This window comes from Amblyraja radiata, chromosome 39 (assembly GCF_010909765.2).
Source record: "Amblyraja radiata isolate CabotCenter1 chromosome 39, sAmbRad1.1.pri, whole genome shotgun sequence".
Lineage (NCBI taxonomy): Eukaryota > Metazoa > Chordata > Chondrichthyes > Rajiformes > Rajidae > Amblyraja > Amblyraja radiata.
This window is the reverse complement of record NC_045994.1, coordinates 7,166,931-7,185,378: the sequence shown is the minus strand read 5'-3', so window position 1 is coordinate 7,185,378 and position 18,448 is coordinate 7,166,931. Positions and strand designations below refer to the sequence as shown.

Genomic DNA, 18,448 nt, shown 5'->3' with positions numbered 1-18,448 from the left:
GGGGTGGACAAAGGCTGATTGGTTGCTCGGCGAGGCTCTTAGCCCGTGATGAAGGCAGGGGATAGCTACACACTGCAAGCCTGCAGCTAGAAGCTGGATGCTGGCACCGGGGGAAGCAAGCTTCATAAATCAGCGCTCCTAAATGCACATTTGTACGCAGTGAAGATTGAGAGGTGAATTAAAACAGAGAGAAAGTGCTTGTGCAGCCTGGATAATGAAAACACAGAGACAGGTACTGATATCTCTTCAAGGCTTTCCTGTTTCGAAAGCAGAGACACATTAAAAGCAAACGACCCACCGCTGCCTTCTGCTTTAACAACAAAAAAAGACTCTTTGCTCACAGATTTGGAAGCAAAGTCCTGCTGAGGTGCAAAGCAGAGCAGAATCCTGACACCTCCGCACAGGGTTTTTTTTTTGGCAGTAACAAAGGGGAGAAGAAAAAAAATGGGGGAGAGAGGGATTCCAGGGAAAAGTTACTGGGACTTTTGCACTGTGCTTCTGACACTGAGCACAGGACTCCTGGCCGGCTGCGCCGCGATGGACGAGGAGGAAGCGAGTTGGCAAGCCGATAGCCGCTTTTATATCAAGCCACCCCACTGCGTGGACATCCCCTTTGCCCTGAGACTGTGCAACAATGTGGGCTATCACAAGATGAGCCTGCCCAACTTGTTGGACCATGAGACCATGGAGGAGGTGCAGCAGCAAGCCAGCAGCTGGGTGCCGCTGCTCAACAAGAACTGCCACCCGAACACGCAGCTGTTCCTCTGCTCTCTCTACGCCCCTATCTGCCTGGACCGACCCATCTACCCGTGTCGTTCTCTCTGCACGGCGGTCCGAGATGCCTGCACGCCTGTCATGGAGTTCTTTGGCTTCCCCTGGCCCGACATGCTCAAGTGCGACAAGTTCCCCCTTGACAATGACTTGTGCATCGTCTTCCCAAACCCCAATGCCACCCTCTCCACGAACTCGCAAGGTTGGTCTCGCTTGGTCTTCTCCGCTGCCGCCTCTCTATAAAGTGCCAGGTCTTAAACTTAAAACGCGTTGGGGGGAAAAACTCGCTAGTCTTGAAATTACTTGCTCAAACCTTAGAAGGGAATGGGAGGAAAGGAGGGGATAACTTTGTAAGTAGACAAAAGTGCTGGAGAAACTCAGCGTAGATGCTGCCGCACCCGCTGAGTTTCTCCAGCACTTTTGTCTACCTTCGATTTTCCAGCATCTGCAGTTCCTTCTTAAACACTGGATAACTTTGTTAGGTGTTTGTGTGTGTTTCAGAAGTGACAGCTCGGTATCACAGCTAACAGAGCCGCTGCTTCTTCACAGCGCCAGGGATCCAGGTTCAATCCTGGGCCTCGGGCACTGTCTGTGTGGAGTTTGCACGTTCTTCCCTGTGACCGCTTCGGTTTCCACCAACACTCCAAAGATGCACAGGCTTGGGAAGTTAACTGGGGTTGCAAGGATTTCGACCCCCAAACGCCACCCATTCCAGCTCTCCAGAGATGCTCCCTGCCCCGCTGAGTTACTCCAGCATTTTGTGTCTACCATTGGTAAATTAATTGGTGACTGTAAATTGCCCCTAGTGTGTAGGTGAGCGACATAATCTGAGAGATATTCCTGGAAATATGTGGGAAAGGATTAAAGAATGGGTGTTTGATGGATGGCAAGGACTCGATGGGCCGAGTGGCCTGTTTCATCACATTGACCTCGAAAGCTTCCTTTTTATTGCTTAAAGAGCCATTTGTATTATTTTTTTATTGCACTGTATCCAAGTGGATGGTTACCCATTTTAAAATAATTCACCTAACCCTGATTTTTAAATAAAAACCCAAAAAGTATTTATATGAAAGTTGAGGGCAGGTTCGCAATCCGCTGAATGTTGACAAATTATCTTCCTTCCTTGAGCTCAGGCATTTTGAAACTGTGCTAATGTTTCCAAAAAATAAATTACTGGCAGGGGATGTGCAGTGGAAGTTGTGCAGGAAAGTTTTTCTTCCCTGTTTAAACTGAAGGTGGGAAGATTAAAAAGTCATCTATGTAGGAAGGAACTGCAGATGCTGGTTTAAACCGAAGATAGACACAAAAAGCTGGAGTAACTCAGCGGGACAGGCAGCATCTCCGGAGAGAAGGAATGGGTGACATTTCAGGTCGAGACCCTTCTTCAGACCTGTGATAGATAATGGGGAGAGGATTGGTAGGGGGGGGGGGGGGGTAGATGTCCAGATTGTGGTTCTTCCTCCCCCTAAAGGGTTAAACACTTTCCTGAAACGTGCATGGAATATTTCATTCTTTGGCCTCCACTTTCCAATCTATTTCATCAGTTTCACATGCAAAATGTGTTTCAGACATTTGGCTTGTCAGAGAGGATGCATCGCCGACAACTAAAAACCAGTCTGCAAGGCCAAGGCTATTATTCCGGGATGGGACGGGGGGGAAAAGTTTCAGTGAGAGCGGAGCTGTCAAACACTGGCTCCACATGCTTTATCCAGGCTTGCAGCTCTGAGCAGAAGCATTAACCCTCAGTTGCCTTTACTAGTTTGTGCTAAGAAGCTTCCCCCGTCTCTCAACTTCCAAGCCTAGTGTACTCCAGTAATCGACCAGAACCAGAACCAGCTGTGGGATGCAAATCAATCGTTCACTTCTTTTCTGTTCTTTTCTGGTATGTTTCCTGCTCCTACCCATCCCTCCCCACCCCCTCCCCAGCCTTGCTTGACAAAACCCATGGGGAAACAAAGATATTCTCTCCCACATTGTTCTTATTCAGACTCAGTGGGCTGCGGGTTTGATGGTAGACACAAAAAGCTGGAGTAACTCAGCGGGCCAGGCAGCATCTCTGGAGAGAAGGAATGGGCAACGTTTCGGGTCGAGGCCCTTCTTCAGACTCAGAATCAGTTTAATGGTACTGGTTTGTGCCCTCTCTCTGAGATGCAAACCCTAGTGGACCGATGTCCCACATGTTGGTCAAGGGATGACAGAGTCAAGTTATTATTTTTTGTGTAGGGAGGAACTGCAGATGCTGGTTTACAGCAAAGATAGACACTAAATGCCGGAGTAACTCAGCAGGGCAGGCAGCATCTTTGGAGAGAAGGAATGGGTCTGAAGAGATGCTGCCTGTCCCGCTCAGTTACTCTGGCATTCTGTGGCTATCTTCACATTATCTTTTTTGCTTGATGGGGGGGGGGGGGAGATAGTCTTTAAAGTGGGAGACTCCCTGATACAGAGACTGTAGTCACTGCAGTCTTTCTTGCTTGGAACTGCTCAACTATCAGAAACTTCTTGGAGATGCTTTATTGTAAAGTTAGATAGAAGAAGTGTCTCGACTGAAATGTCGCCCATTCCTTCTCTCCAGAAATGCAGCCTGTCCCGCCTAGTTACTCCAGCATTTTGTGTCTATCTTCGGTTTAAAGCAGCATCTGCAGTTCCTTCCTGCACTATAGATTAGTTTATTGTCATATACACCAGGGTGCAATGAAATATCTTGTTCACTTGAGGCTCATGTGGTAAGCAGTGCACACACAGTAAATGATAAAGAAAGCAATATATATATACAAAGATGAGTGCAGGGCAGCAGATTAGAGTCGACAGGACAGAAGACAACAGAACAAGGTCTGAGTTGAGCAATAGAACGTTAAAGTATAATAATACGTTAATGGAGTGAAGAGAGCGAGGGATGAGGGGGGGGGGATAGATATTTCTTGAAATTGGAGAATTCTAATATAAGTAGCTTACAACCCAACAGCATGAACATTGACGATTGACACAAAAAGCAGGTCAGATAGCATCTCTGGAGAAAAGGAATGGGTAACAATGGATTCTCCAATGTCATGTAATGCTACTCCCCCCCCCCCCCCCTCCCCCTCCCCTCTGCCTCCCCAACACCCCAATGCGCTCACATTTATTCATATTTATTCATGTGTTTTGTAGTCGATGACTACTATGTTCTGTTGTGCTGAAGCAAAGCAAGAATTTAATTGTCCTATCAGGGACACATGACAATAAACTCACTTGACTTGACATTTCTCCCACCATCTCCCCTCCGCCTTGCCATTGAGGGTGTGGAGGCCAAGTCAATGGATGTTTTTAAGGCAGAGATAGATAGATTCTTGATTAGTGCGGGTGTCAGGGGTCATGAGGAGAAGGCAGGAGAGTGGGGGTTAGGAGGGAGAGATAGATCAGTCATGATTGAATGGCGGAGTAAACTTGATGGGCCGAATGGTCTAATTCTGCTCCTATCACTTATGAGCATGACTCACCCTGCTCCTTTCCCCCCTTCCACACGTCCACCTCCTATCCCTGAGACCCCCCCCCCCCTATTTCCCCTCCCCCTATTTACTAATTAATGGTGCTATTTAATTTTGGGTTGATATTGTTGAGTGAAGTTCCTTTCTTGTAAAGTTTCCTGCAAACTAGCACAAGCAAATTGGAGTTAAAAGTGACTCTACATATTTGCAGGGCTTTCAAGATGACAAAGATTGCGTATAATAATCGAGCCGGGCGTTATCATAGTCTGAAGCTTTTTATTACTTTATTCGTGTAGCAGCACTGCAGGTTATCTGTTTTATACTGGGTGCTATGCATGGTTTTACATTTTCTATTGAAGTTAAGCTTATTTATACTCAGCAGCTGCCCGACACTGTGTTTTATCAAAGTAGGATTATATTCCCATTGCTTCCTACCCAGCATCATTACTGAAGCTTTTTACAAGACTATCACTTGTAGTAATTTCCCTGGAAACATTAACTAGTTCGGAAAGGAATTACAGAGTGCATTTTATGAACTCCTTTAGGCACAATGTCTGAAGGTGCAATTTTTCAATTGGAGTGATATATGAGGCACGGCAATGGGAAACGGGCAAAGTTCCTGTTCTTGACTCCAGTTGCTGCTTATCACGTAAGGACCATGACACCTTCTGCTCCTTCTCCAACTTCCCTCCCTTCCCCGACAGGGCTGACTACCCAAGCAGATGGATCGCTAGGCATCAGGAGGCTGTTAATTCATAGCCTCTTAGTGATCCAAACCTTTCTTGGAAGTGGCACGGCTGTAGATTTGCTGCCTCTCAGCGCCTGAGAAACGTGCACGATCCTGACTGTGAGTACTGTCTGTGCGGAGTTTGTACGTTTTCATCATGGGTTTTCTCCAGGTATTCCGGTTCACTCCCACATTCCAAAGATGTGCAGGGTTGTAGCATTAATTGGCTTCTGTGAACTATCCCTTGTATTTAGAAACATAGAAAATAGGTGCAGGAGTAGGCCATTCGGCCCTTCGAGCCTGCACCGCCATTCAATATGATCATGGCTGATCAACTAACTCAGTATCCTGTACCTGCCTTCTCTCCATACCCCCTGATCCCTTTAGCCACAAGGGCCACATCTAACTCCCTCTTAAATATAGCCAATGAACTGGCCTCAACTACCTTCTGTGGCAGAGAATTCCACAGATTCACCACTCTCTGTGTGAAAAATGTTTTTCTCATCTTGGTCCTAAAAGACTTCCCCTTATTCTTAAACTGTGACCCCTTGTTCTGGACTTCCCCAACATCGGGAACAATCTTCCTGCATCTAGCCTGTCCAACCCGTTTAGAATTTTGTAAGTTTCTATAAGATCCCCCCTCAATCTTCTAAATTCTAGCGAGTACAACCCGAGTCCATCCAATCTTTCTTCATATGAAGTTCTTCATATTTAGTTTTGTTTACTTTAGAGATACAGTGAAGAAACTGGCCCACTGAGTCCACACCGATCAGCGATCACCACCAACTAACGTTATACTAGTCAAGTCATATTTATTTCTATAGCACATTTAAAAAACAACTCTCGTTGCCCAAAGTACTTTACATTGGTGGAGGTATTAACGTTATACAACAGTGGTTCATAGATTAAGTACATACATAAATACATACATATAGCCCTCCCTCAGAGGATGTCAAGAAAGGCTTGAGAGTAAAGATGAGTTTTAAGTCTCGATTAAAAGAGTCGATGGAGGGGGCAGTTCTGATGGGAAGAGGGATGCTGTTCCACAGTCTAGGAGCTGCACACACTAGGGACAATTTAAATTACTACACACACTACGGACAATTTAAATTTATGCCAAGCCAATTAACCTACAAACGACGTCTTTGGAGCATGGGAGCAATCCGGAGATCCCGGAGAAAGCCCACAAGGCCACGGGGAGAACGTACAAACTCCACACAGACAGCACCCGTAGTCGCGATTGAACCCGGGTCTCTGGCGTTGTAAGGCAGCAGCTCTACCAGTGCGCCAACGTGCCGCCCTGCCCACAGTATGTCGGATGCAAAAGTGGAATGACATAGAACTAGTGAGCATGAGTGATCGATGGACTCGGTTGGGCTGAAGGGCCAATTTCCATGTTATACCTCAAAACAAAATTTCTAAACTCAACTTTCTGCTATAGAAAGGAGAAAGCTATTAACAAGAAAAAAATGATGGGCATTCTTACATTCAATTGAAATTACAAGCAGTAATGAATATTTAATTGAAATGCATTAACAACGTGAATGGCTAAGGATTTGTTGGCCTTATAATACATTCCCCCTACTGGGATGTGGAAACACTTAAGCCATTTAATACTTTTCCATTTTGTTCCAGCAGTCATAGTGTGTGTAGGATCATGTTATGTCTTAAAAGGGAAATTGTTGTTTATTTTTGGTTGAGTAATATAACGAAGAGATTGGGATCATTTATTGGGGCATTCACCGAATACACAAATAAATGGTTGTTATTTTTGGCTTCCGAACACATGCTATTGAATAATCATGGCTCTGTACTTAATTTTCAGCTGCAAATCCTGCACTAATTTTGTCCACCAGCTTTCTCCTCAAGGCACAATCTTATATAAAGATATAGGTCCCTGAATGCTATTCAGATTCTATCTGGCAAAATGCATAGAGCTTGCATGTGCACCGTGAGAATTAAGAAATAGGTTGTTCTGCTTGTACTCGCTCTCTGCCTAACCCAGGCCATCTAAGGCAACTCAGGAAGGGTCCCAGCCCAAAACATCGCCTATCCATGTGTACGAAGGCACTGCAGATGCTGGTTTAAACCGAAGATAGGCACAAAATGTCTATACAATGTCTTATATTCACTGGAACTTAGAAGGATGAGAGGGTATCTTATAGAAACGTATACAATTTGACAGGCTAAATGCAGGAAGAATGTTCCCAATGTTGGTTAGTCCAGAACCAGGGGTCCCAGTTTCAGAATAAGGGGTAGGCCATTTAGGACTGAGATGAGGAAAAACTTTTTCACCGAGAGAGTTGTGAATCTGTGGAATTCTCTGCCACAGAAGGCAGTGGAGGCCAATTCACTGGATGTTTTCAAGAGAGATAAATAAAACTGTAACAGAATCAAGGGACATAGGGAGAAAGCAGGAACAGGGCACTGAATTTGGATGATCAGCCATGATCATATTGAATGGCGGTGCTGGCTCGAAGGGCCAAATGGCCTACTCCTGCACCTATTTTCAATGTTTCTATGTTAAAATGCTGATTTAACTCAGCGGGACCAGCAGCGTCTCTGGAGAGAAGGCTTGGGTGACTTTTCGGTTCCTTCAGCAGACCTATCCATATTCATCGGGGATGCTGCCTGACCCGCTGAGTTACTCCAGCATTTAGTGTCTTTTCTAAGGCAACGTTAATCCTACCACTGAATTCTGTGCCATCTCCTTATGTGTGGCTGTATTTGATAACATTACATTGAGGCAGCAGCACGCAATACTTTGCTTTGTTGAAAGGAAGCAAGTTGTCATGTGCCTGAGAAGCTGGCTACTTAAACTTGAGGATTAACTAGTCTACAGACAAATTTCTACATCACTCATTATATTACATATTACATGTTACAGTCCAAAGACTCACTTTTGAAATGCCATCGCATTTAACGCTGAGAATAACCTGGTTGGCTGCAGCAAATCAAAACACAGGAAAGTCCACTCTTGATCATGTGAATTTGGGCCAGTCTAAACATCGCATTTAAAGTTAGCGAACAGGAAATCTTTTCACATCAATAGAGAAGGTGGCCATGAAATACCCCATAAGCAGGGCGTGCTGCTGAAGTATGCAATGGCACAAAAAAATCATGCAATGGGAAGAATTTTGTATGTATTTCTGCGGCTGCCTGGATTACGTATTTGTTTGTATCTATGATATTTATATTGACCAAGTATTGGACCATGGATAAATCATTATTTATTTCATTTCAAGCTCTCTTCCAGCTTTCTAAGCCCCTCCCCAGCCCCCAAAAGAAGGGGATGTGAAGATAGGTCCCGTCCCCGAAAGGTCACAGTTTAAGGATAAGAGGGAAATCTTTTAGGACCGAGATGAGGAAAACATTTTTCACACAGAGAGTGGTGAATCTCTGGAAATCTCTGCCACAGAAGGTAGTTGAGGCCAGTTCATTGGCTATATTTTAGAGGGAGTTAGATGTGGCCCTTGTGGCTAAAGGGATCAGAGGGTATGGAGAGAAGGCAGGCACAGGATACTGAGTTGGATGATCAGCCATGATCATATTGAATGGCGGTGCAGGCTCGAAGGGCCGAATGGCCTACTCCTGCACCTATTTTCTATGTTTCTATGTCACCTATCCATATTATCCAGCGATGCTGCCTGATCCGCTCAGTTACTCCAGCACCTCGTGCCTTTTCTCTTGTAAATCAGCATCTGCAGTTCCTTGTTTCTAAATAATTATTAACCAATTTTCCATTTGGTTGCGGGTGTGGTGGTAAATGACGCGGGGAGCAAATTAAACTGTTCTATGTGCTTGGGGAGGGAATGAAGAGACAAAAAGACCTCCAATAATGCTCTGACAGATAGATTTTCTCAATTTTCCACTCAAATCATTTCCGCTCTACAAAATGCAAAGTATGCCTTGAGTGTGCAATGGGAAAGCGCTTCATAACATCATCTTTTAAACAATTTATTTAAAAGTATTTCCTTTTGTACCTGGAGTGTTAACTCAACCAACATGGGCAGCACAGTGGCGCAGCGGTAGAGTTGCTGCCTTATCTCACTTGGGAAACCTGAACGGAAACCTCTGGAGACTTTGCGCCCCACCCAAGGTTTCCGTACAGTTCCCGGAGGTTTTTGTCAGTCTCCCTACCTGCTTCCACTACCTGCAACCTCCGGCAACCACCTGCAACCTCCGGGAACCGCACGGAAACCTTGGGTGCGGCGTAAAGTCTCCAGAGGTTTCCATTCAGGTTTCCTAAGTGGGACAGGGGCATAACTGCGCTTGCAGCGCCGGGGACCCGGGTTTGATCCTGACTACTGGTGCTGTCTGTACGGCGTTTGTACGTTCTCCCCGTGACCTGTGTGGATCTTTGACTTCCTCCCACACTCCAAAGACGTACAGGTTTGTAGGTAAATTGGCTTGGTATAAATGTATAAATTGTCCCTAGTGTGTGTAGGATAATATTAATATGTGGGGATCGCCGGACGGCGTGGACTCGGTGGGCCGAAGGGACTGTTTCCGCTCTGTATCTCGAAACTAAACTCAACTTTAAATGCTGCAGCTGAAAATCACATATATCATTTCATTGGATATATCACAATATTCATTTCAAATTGAGATAAAATCCACTACCAAATTTATACGAGCGAAATGTACTTTAAAAAAAAAAAAACTTACAAATCCAGTGATTTGTAAGTTACTTTGGAAGGCAATTGTGAGTTTTTCAGAAACAAATCCTGCTGAAAATCTTTTAAAATATTTTGATGCTATGTTCTTGGATCCATGGATTCAGCTCTTTTCCATGTAGTTCAGAGAGCGTTTCCAAAGAGCGCAACAAGAGGAAATTCCTCGTGGTATTTTCTTCACCTCGGGCCAGTTTTGCGGGTGGATCTGCTTCTGGTGTAAAAGATCATGGAACACTAAGGTGGCCCGAGCCGTTTTCGGGTTTAAGGTTCTGCAGTCCTTTGTACTGGAGTTAGGGTGAACCCTTTGACAAATTAATGCCTGGGGCTGAGCATATTGAATGACAAGACCGACTCGTGTGGCTGAGTGGTCTAACCCTGTTATTTTCTTCTGTTCTTGTGAGTACTGTATTTACAGGCCTGTTATGTGGCTGCACATAAGAATTTAATTGTTCTGTCGGTACATATGACAATTAAACACTTGACAAAGAGCAGCACACCCAGGACTGTACTGGGAAAACAATTACTTGTGTATGTTGGATATGCGTGCAAGATTCTTTGCTTTTGTTTAGTTGTTCCCCACGCCTGCTGTACTTTGTGGGTGAACTAATTTATCCCGCTCTTGCAGCTATCTGATGAAACATAAATGAAATGGGGATACTTAACTGCAGGACTCCTAATGCCCCTGTCCCACTTAGGAAACCTGAACGGAAACCTCTGGAGACTTTGCGCCCCACCCAAGGTTTCCGTGCGGTTCCCGGAGGTTTTTGTCAGTCTCCCTACCTGCTTCCACTACCTGCAACCTCCGGGAACTGCAGGGAAACCTTGGGTGGGGCGCAAAGTCTCCAGAGGTTTCCGTTCAGGTTTCCAAAGTGGGCCAGGGGCATCAGGCCTTAAGTATTTAAACGCATAAGTGATAGGAGCAGAATTAGGCCATTGGGCCCATCAAGTCTACTCCGCCATCCAATCATGGCTGATCTATCTTTCCCCCTCAACCCCACTCTCCTGCCTTCTCCCCATAACCCCTGACACCCGTACAAATCAAGAATCTATATTTGCCATAATCATATCCATTGACTTGCCTTCATTGCTTTCTGTGGCAACGAATTCCACAGATTCACCACCCTCTGACTAAAGAAATTCCTCCTCAACTCCCTCCTGAAGGAACGTCCTTTAATTCGGAGGATACAACCTCTGGTCCTAGACACTCCCACTCCTATTTACTCGGCAAAGATGCGCATAAGCACATGTGTACACACGCACGCAAGCACACATGCTCAAACACACTTTAAAATAAGTAAGTAAGTTTATTGGTCAAGTATTCACATACAAGGAATTTGCCTTGGTGCTCCGCCCACAAGTAACAACATGACATACAGTGACAGTTACGAATGACTCCGAAAACACTGAACCTTAATAATAATAAAACATTAATGATAAAACACCATTGATCAAGCATGTGAACCAACAAAATACCAGATCATCAGATATTTGGCTGTTGAGTAGAGCAACTACTCGTGGATAAAAACTGTTTTTATGTCTGGCTGTGGCAGCTTTGACAGTCTGGAATCGCCTGGGGTGAAGTGTTGTAATGCCCAGGCACAGGGGCTTCATGGCCAAGTGATATGCGCACAGTCTTCTGCACACACATGCATGCACGCACACACACACACGCACACGCACACACACACACACACACACACACACACACACACACACACACACACACACACACACACACACGCATGCGCACACACACACACACCCATGCGCACACACACACATGCATGCACACGCACACATCTACACACGTGCTCACGCATTTTCAAATGGCCATCAATTGCAAACAGAAGTGACAATTACATTTGCCATCCTGCTTGCAAAGCCTGCGAACGCTGAGACCAAGTTGTATGATCCTAGTTGAAGCTATGTAATTCTCCACACAACAGTGAGAAAACCGTGTGCATTCCTGATCTGTGTAGTGCGGATTCACACAGGGCAGTTGGCGCCTGAACATAGAAGTGCATTTGGGTTTCCTGTCTTCAAATATTACGGAATAAAACTTGCTTACATTCCTTCAAATCCGTTCTAGGACACTGACCTGTACGTTTGGGGCAGTGGGCTTAATGCCAGTGCAATCAATTCAATACTCAGCCAGTGACCTCTGTGCCAGGCAGTTAGCTGCATACCTGGCCAGTGAATTAGTTCACAGACAGGGAGATCCATGCCAGGACATTGAGCCCATACCAAGCTGAGAGCTTCATGTCAGAGCCTGGGATCTCCTCCAGAGCACTGTGCTCCTAATTCAGGTTTGAGTTTATTATTGCCTCAGGGATCAAGATACAGTGAAAAGCCATTTTGTATGCTTTCTAAACAGGTCATATACCATATTGGATCAGGCTTGGCGATTGCGTTGCCCAACACCTCCGCTCGGTCTGCAATAACCAACCTGATCTCCCAGTGGCTCAGCACTTCAACTCCCCCTCCCATTCCGAATCTGACCTTTCTGTCCTGGGCTAGAGTGAGGCCAACCGTAAATTGGAGGAGCAGCACCTCATATTTTGCTTGGGCAGTTTGCACCCCAGCGGTATGAACATTGATTTCTCTAATTTCAGGTAGTCCCTACTTTCTCCTCCCCTTTTCAGCTCTCCCTCAGCCCACTGTCTCCGCCTCTTCCTTTCTTCTTCCCAGATAAGGGGGAAATCTTTTTGGACCGAGATGAGAAAAACGTTTTTCACACAGAGAATGGTGAATCTCTGGAATTCTCTGCCACAGAAGGTAGTTGAGGCCAGTTCATTGGCTATATTTAAGAGAGAGTTAGATGTGGCCCTTGTGGCTAAAGGTATCAGGGGGTATGGAGAGAAGGATACTGAGTTGGATGATCAGCCATGATCATATTGAATGGCAGTGCAGGCTCGAAGGGCCGAATGGCCAACTCCTGCACCTATTTTCTATGTTTCTATGAAGAAGGGTCTCGACCCGAAATGTTGCCTTTTTCCTTCGCTCCATAGATGCTGCCTCACCCGCTGAGTTTCTCCAGCATTTTTGTCTACCATATTTAGATAGTCAGTTCAAACACATGTACAATAGGTAGAGCATAGAAGAAGATACAGAATGCAGAATATAGTTATTAGCATTGTTGCACATCTGTATTCTCTTTTGTGGAAAGTTCGGCATGTCCCCAACAACCCCCACCAACTTCTATAGATCAACTTCTGGGATACAACAAGGCATGTTTTGGGAACAGCTCCATCCAAGGCCGCGAGAAATTGCAGAGAGCTGTGAACATAGCCAAGAACGACGCACAAACCAACCTCCCTTCCATTGACTCCATCTACACTTCACCTCAGCAAGGCCACCAGCATACACAAGGGCCAATCTCACCCTGGCAACTCCCTCTTCTCCCCTCTCCCATTAGGCAAAGAGTACAGAAGTTTGAAATGCACGCCTCTAGATTCAGGGACAGTTGCTTCCCAGTTATTATCAGACAACAGTACTGCCCTCTCATCAGCTAGAGAGCAGCCCTGACCAGGGGCGGAAAACCCGGGGGGGCCAGAGGGGGACACGTCCCCTCCCATGTTTTGAGAGGTGGGGGACATCCCTCCCCCCAAGTTTTTGTGATCCCGATTTTAAAATCTCCGCTTTTAGCGCTGGATTGAGCCTCTGAAGCCTCGCACGTGTGTGAGTGTGCGCATGCGCGCGTGGCCGCCAAAAAATTGTGTCCCCTGTCCCCTCCGCTCTTGGCCCTGACCTTCCATCGACCTCATTGGAGACTTTTGAACAATCTTTAATCTGATGTTATCAGACTTTATCTTGCACTAAATGTTGTACCCTTTATCCTTTAACAGTACACTGTGGATGGCTTGATTGGGATCATGCACAGGCTTCCCTTTGACTGGATAGCTCGCAACAAAATGCCCTTCTCTGTACCTCGATACACGTGACAGACAATAAGGAACTAAACTAAATTAATGTAAAAGGCAACAGCCACAAGTTTTACTGTCAAAGCTCGACACTGACCTGAGCCAACCTGCTCCTGGTTTTTGCTCCCAATTCCCCGGAGTGTGTTGGGTACTGACGCACACACACGCACACTGATGTTACTGATCACAATCCCGTTTTGCCTGGCTTCCTAAACAAAATAAATTGTGCCTGGTACTAGGTAGACACAAAATGTGTCAAGACCCAAAATGCCACATATTCCTTCTCTCCAGAGATGCTGCCTGTCCCGCTGAGTTACTCCAGCATTTTGTGTCTACCTTCGATTTAAACCAGCATCTGCAGTTCTTTCCTACATTGGAAATGGGCACCCACCCCACCTATTCACAGCCACCTCTGGGTCCCTGCAAGTCCCCAAACAATTGGGAACAGCCTCAACAACAGCATGCATCTTTGTGAACATTTCCACTGGAGAGAACAGCAGAAAACTGGGGCGCACGGTCGACTCTGTCTTTTTAACCAGAAGCGTTTGAGTTGCAAAATACTTGTTTGCATGAAGTTGCCTCAGAAATAAGAAAATTTAATTGCGCTTTGTGCTTTTGTACCTCATTATGAAACACCAGAGAAACATTCATGGGTATGTGTCGACATAGAGGTCGAGACATAAACACAAGCACATCTATATTACTAAAACTCTGTTCTTGACCGGGTTTGGCTTTCTGTGCTGCGGTTTCCGAGAGTACGCCGCCACCTACGGCCGTCATTTTTGGCCACCTCGCTCAGAGCCCCCCTCCGCCGCATGTGTGCTGAGGATTTTTCCCGTCGATGAAAATTGACAGAGATATTCATGTTTTTACAACATTCCCCATTCTCTCTGCTGCCCCTGCTGGAGGGAGGGGGAGGGACTATAAAACCAGGAAGTGGTGTGCCTCAATCAGTCTCTGCAAGTGGTGTGCCTCAATCAGTCTCTGCAAGTGGTGTGCCTCAATCAGAGCTTTGAATGACACTGACAAATGTCTACAGCACTGTGAGTACCCTTAATTTGGTTTGAAAATGAAAATATGGTTAGAGGTAAAAAAGCACTGCCTGCAAATGGTTGTTTGGGTTTGGGTTGACGTAAAAAGGCACTCTCTTACCCCCCCCCTCCCACTCCTCTCCCCCCCCTCCCTCTCCTCTCCCCCCCCCTCCCCTCCTCTCCCCCCCCCTCCCTCTCCTCTCCCCCCCCCCTCTCCTCTCCCCCCTCCTCTCCTCTCCCCCTCCTCTCCTCTCCCCCCCTCTCCCCCCCTCCTCTCTCATCCTCCCCCCTCTACTCCCCCTCTCCTCTCTCTCCCCCCTCTCCTCTCCCCCCCCCGTCCTCTCCACCCCTCCTCTCTCTCCCCCCTCCTCCTCTCCCCCCCCCTCTCCCCCCCCCTCTCTCTCTGTCTTTTCCCCCCCCCCCCTCTCCCCCCCTCCTCCTCTCCCCCCCCTCCCCCCTCCCCCCCCCTCCTCTCCCCCCCCCTCTCTCCTCCCCCCCCCTCCTCTCCCCCCCCTCCTCTCCCCCCTCTCCTCTCTTCCCCCTCCTCTCCCCTCCCCCTCCTCTCCCCCCCCCTCCTCTCCCCCCCTCCTCTCCCCCCCTCCTCTCCTCCCCTCCTCTCCTCCCCTCCTCTCCCCCTCTCTCTCTCCCCCCCTCCATCTCCCCCCTCCATCTCCCCACCCTCCTCCTCCCTCCTCTCCCCCCTTCCTCTCCTCTCCCCCTCCTCCCTCCCCCCCCCCCTCCTCCCCCCTCCTCTCCCCCCTCCCTCTCTCTCCTCTCTCCCCCCTCCCCCCCCCCCTCTCCCTCCCCCCCCCCCCCTCCCCCCTCCCCTCTCCCCCCGCCCCTCTCCCCCCTCCCCCCTCCCCCCCTCCCCCCGCCCCCCCTCCCCTCTCCCCCCTCCCCCTCTCCCCCCTCTCCTCTCCCCCCAGTCCCTCTCCCCCCCTCCCCTCTCCTCCCCCCCTCCCCTCTCGCTCCCCCCCTCTTCCCCTCGTCCCCCCTCCTCATCCCCCCTCCCCTCTCCCCCCTCCCCTCTCCCCCCTCCCCCTCTCGCCTCCTCTCCCCCCCCTCTCCTCTCCTCTCCCTCCCCCCCTCTCCTCTCCTCTCCCCCCTCTTCCTCTCCCCCTCTCCTCTCCCCCCCTCTCCTCTCCCCCCTCTCTCCTCTCCCCCCCTCTCCTCTCCCCCCCTCTCCTCTCCCCCCCCCTCCTCTCCCCCCCCCCTCCTTCCCCCCCCCCTCCTCTCCCCACCCCGTCCTCTCCTCCCCCCCCCTCTCCTCCTCCCCCCTCTCCTCTCCCCCCCTCTCCTCTCCCCCCTCGTGCCTCTCCCCCCCTCTCCTCTCCCCCCCTCTCCTCTCCCCCTTCCTCCTCCTCCCCCCTCTCCTCTCCCCCCTCTCCTCTCCCCCCTCTCCTCTCCCCCCCCTCTCCTCTCCGGCCCCCTCTTCCTCTCCCCCACCTCTCCTCTCCCCCCCTCGTCCTCTCCCCCCTCTCTCCTCTCCCCCGGTCTCCTCTCCCCCTCTCCTCTCCCCCTCTCCTCTCCCCCCCTCTCCTCTCCTCTCCCCCCCTCTCCTTCTCTCCTCTCTCCCCCTCTCCTCTCCCCCTCTCCGTCTCCCCCCTCCTCGCTCTCCCCCGCCTCTCCTCTCCCTCCCCTCTCCTCTCCCCCTCTCCTCTTCTCCCCCCCTCTCCTCTCTCACCCCCCTCTCCTCTCTCTCCCGCCCGTCTCCTCTCTCCCCCCTCTCCCTCTCTCCCCTCTCCTCTCTCCCCGCTCTTCCGCTCTCCTCCGCCCTCTCCTCTCCCCGCCCCCTCTCTCTCTCCCCCCTCTCCTCTCCCCCGCCTCTCCTCTCCCCGCCTCTCCTCTCCCCCCGCCTCTTCCTCTCCCCCCCTCTCCTCTCCTCCCCCCCTCTCCTCTCCCCCCCCTCGTCCTCTCCCCCCTCCCCCTCCCCCCCTCTCCTCCTCTCCCGCCCTCCGTCTCTCCTTGGTCTGCGCCCCCTCCCCTCTTCCTCCGCTCCCCCCTCTCCTCTCCCCCTCCGTCTCTCTCTCTCCCCCCTCTCCTCTCCCCCCCTCGCTCCTCTCCCCCCTCCTCTCCTCTCCCCCCCCTCTCCTCTCCCCCCCCTCCTCTCCTCCCCCCCCCCCGCTCTTCTCCCCTCCCCCTCTCTCCGCCCACTCCCTCATCCTCTCTCGCCCCGCCCCTCCTCTCCCCCCCCTCCTCTCGTCTCGCCCCCGCCTCCTCTCTCCCCCCCCTCTCTCTCCCCCCCCTCCTCTCTCCCCCCCCCCTCTCTCCCCCCCCTGCCTCTCTCTCCCCCCTCGCTCTCTCCTCCCCCCTCTCTTCCCGCCCCCTCTTCTCTCCTCCCCTCCTCTCGTCCCCCCCCTCCCTCTCTCCCCCCCCCTCTCTCTCCACCTGCGCCGCCCTCTCCCCCCCTCCTTCTCCCCCCCCTCTCTCTCCCCCCCCCCCTTCGCTCTCGTCGCCCCCCCCTCCTCTCCACCCGCCTCTCGTCCCCCCTCCTCTCCGCCCCGCTCCTCGTCTCCCCCTCCTCCTTCCCCCCCTCCTCTCCTCCCCCCCTCTCCCCCCCTCCCTCTACTCTTGGCGGCCTCCCCTCTCTCCACCCCCCCTCTCCTCCGCCTCCCCTCTCTCCGCCCCTCCGCCTCTCTCCCCCTCCCCATCTCTCTCCCCTCCCGCTCTCTCCCCCGTCTCCTCTCTCCCCCCTCCTCCTCTCCCCCCCTCTCCTCTCTCGCCCCCTCTCCCTGCGATCTCTCTCCCCCTCTCCTCTCCCCCTCGCCTCTCCCCTCCCTCCTCTCCCCTCTCTCCTCTCCTCCTCTCCTCTTCTCCTCTTCCCCCCCTCTCCTCTTCCCCCCCTCTCCTCTCCCCCCCCCTCTCCTCTCTCCCCCCCTCTCCCCCCCCCTATCCTCTCCCCCCCCTATCCTCTCCCCCCCCTCTCCTCTCCCCCCCTCAGAGAGTGTGAAAACAGGCACTTTGGCCCGCCGAGTCTGCGCTGACCAGCGATCCCCACACTAGGGACAATTTACATTTTTTTTACCAAAGCCAATTAACCTACAAACCTGAGTTTGGGAGAAAACCGGAGCTCCCGGAGAAAACCCTTGCAGACACTGGGAGAACGTACAAACCTTTTACCGACAGCACCCATGGTCAGGATCGAACCCGGATCTCTGGGGCTGTGAGGCAGCAACTCTACGCTGCGGTACCATGCAGCCCCCCTGCTTCTTCCTCAATGCCATTTTATCTGTGTCCTTTCCCGATAAATAGATTATTTTTAATCCTAAGAGGAGGAAAGAAATGTCGAGAGAGCATGGTGGATGGGGAGAGATTGAGGAAGAGAGCATGGAGCATTAAAACAAAATAACATGAGAAACTCTTCGAGGAATGGAGGAGACATTGTGGCGCTGTTTGACGACAGCATCCACTGAATTGTTTTTAAAAAACTCATCAGTTGAGCCAACTGGACCTTAGGTGGCACCACCAGCCTGTGGTGGAAATCTTCCAACAACTCCTGCCTCGCAAGCTACTTGCGCTGAATATTCAGCAATGAAACCATCAGTCTGGGACTTGGACGGTTCCTAGCCTCCTGCTCCAAAGCCATTTTCCAAGTTGCTTTTGGCAGATCTCTGTTACATTTTTTACATTAGCGCTAAAATTATTCTAGGGGCGGCATTTGAGGTGGCGCAGCGGTAGAGCTGCTGCCTTACAGCGCCAGAGATCCCTCTTTGTTCCAGACTACGGGAGCTGCCTGATTGGAGTTTGAACGTTCCCCCTGTGACCGCATGGGTTTTCTCCTGGAGCTGGGATCTCCTGCCACATTCCAACGATGTGCCGGTTTGTAGGTTTAAGGGCCTGTCCCACGAGCATGCGACTC

General features: G+C 50.1%; 1 protein-coding gene across 1 annotated transcript in view; it reads left to right on the top strand.

Annotated features, from left to right (window-relative positions):
- The first annotated feature begins 27 nt into the window (after positions 1-27).
- The window catches only part of sfrp1 (secreted frizzled related protein 1), a 113,855-nt gene continuing 95,434 nt past the window's right edge, over positions 28-18,448 (top strand). The window contains exon 1 of the mRNA XM_033014013.1: positions 28-973. Coding sequence (XP_032869904.1) covers positions 445-973 — 529 coding nt within the window. The 5' untranslated portion in view covers positions 28-444. The remainder of the gene's footprint in view (positions 974-18,448) is intronic.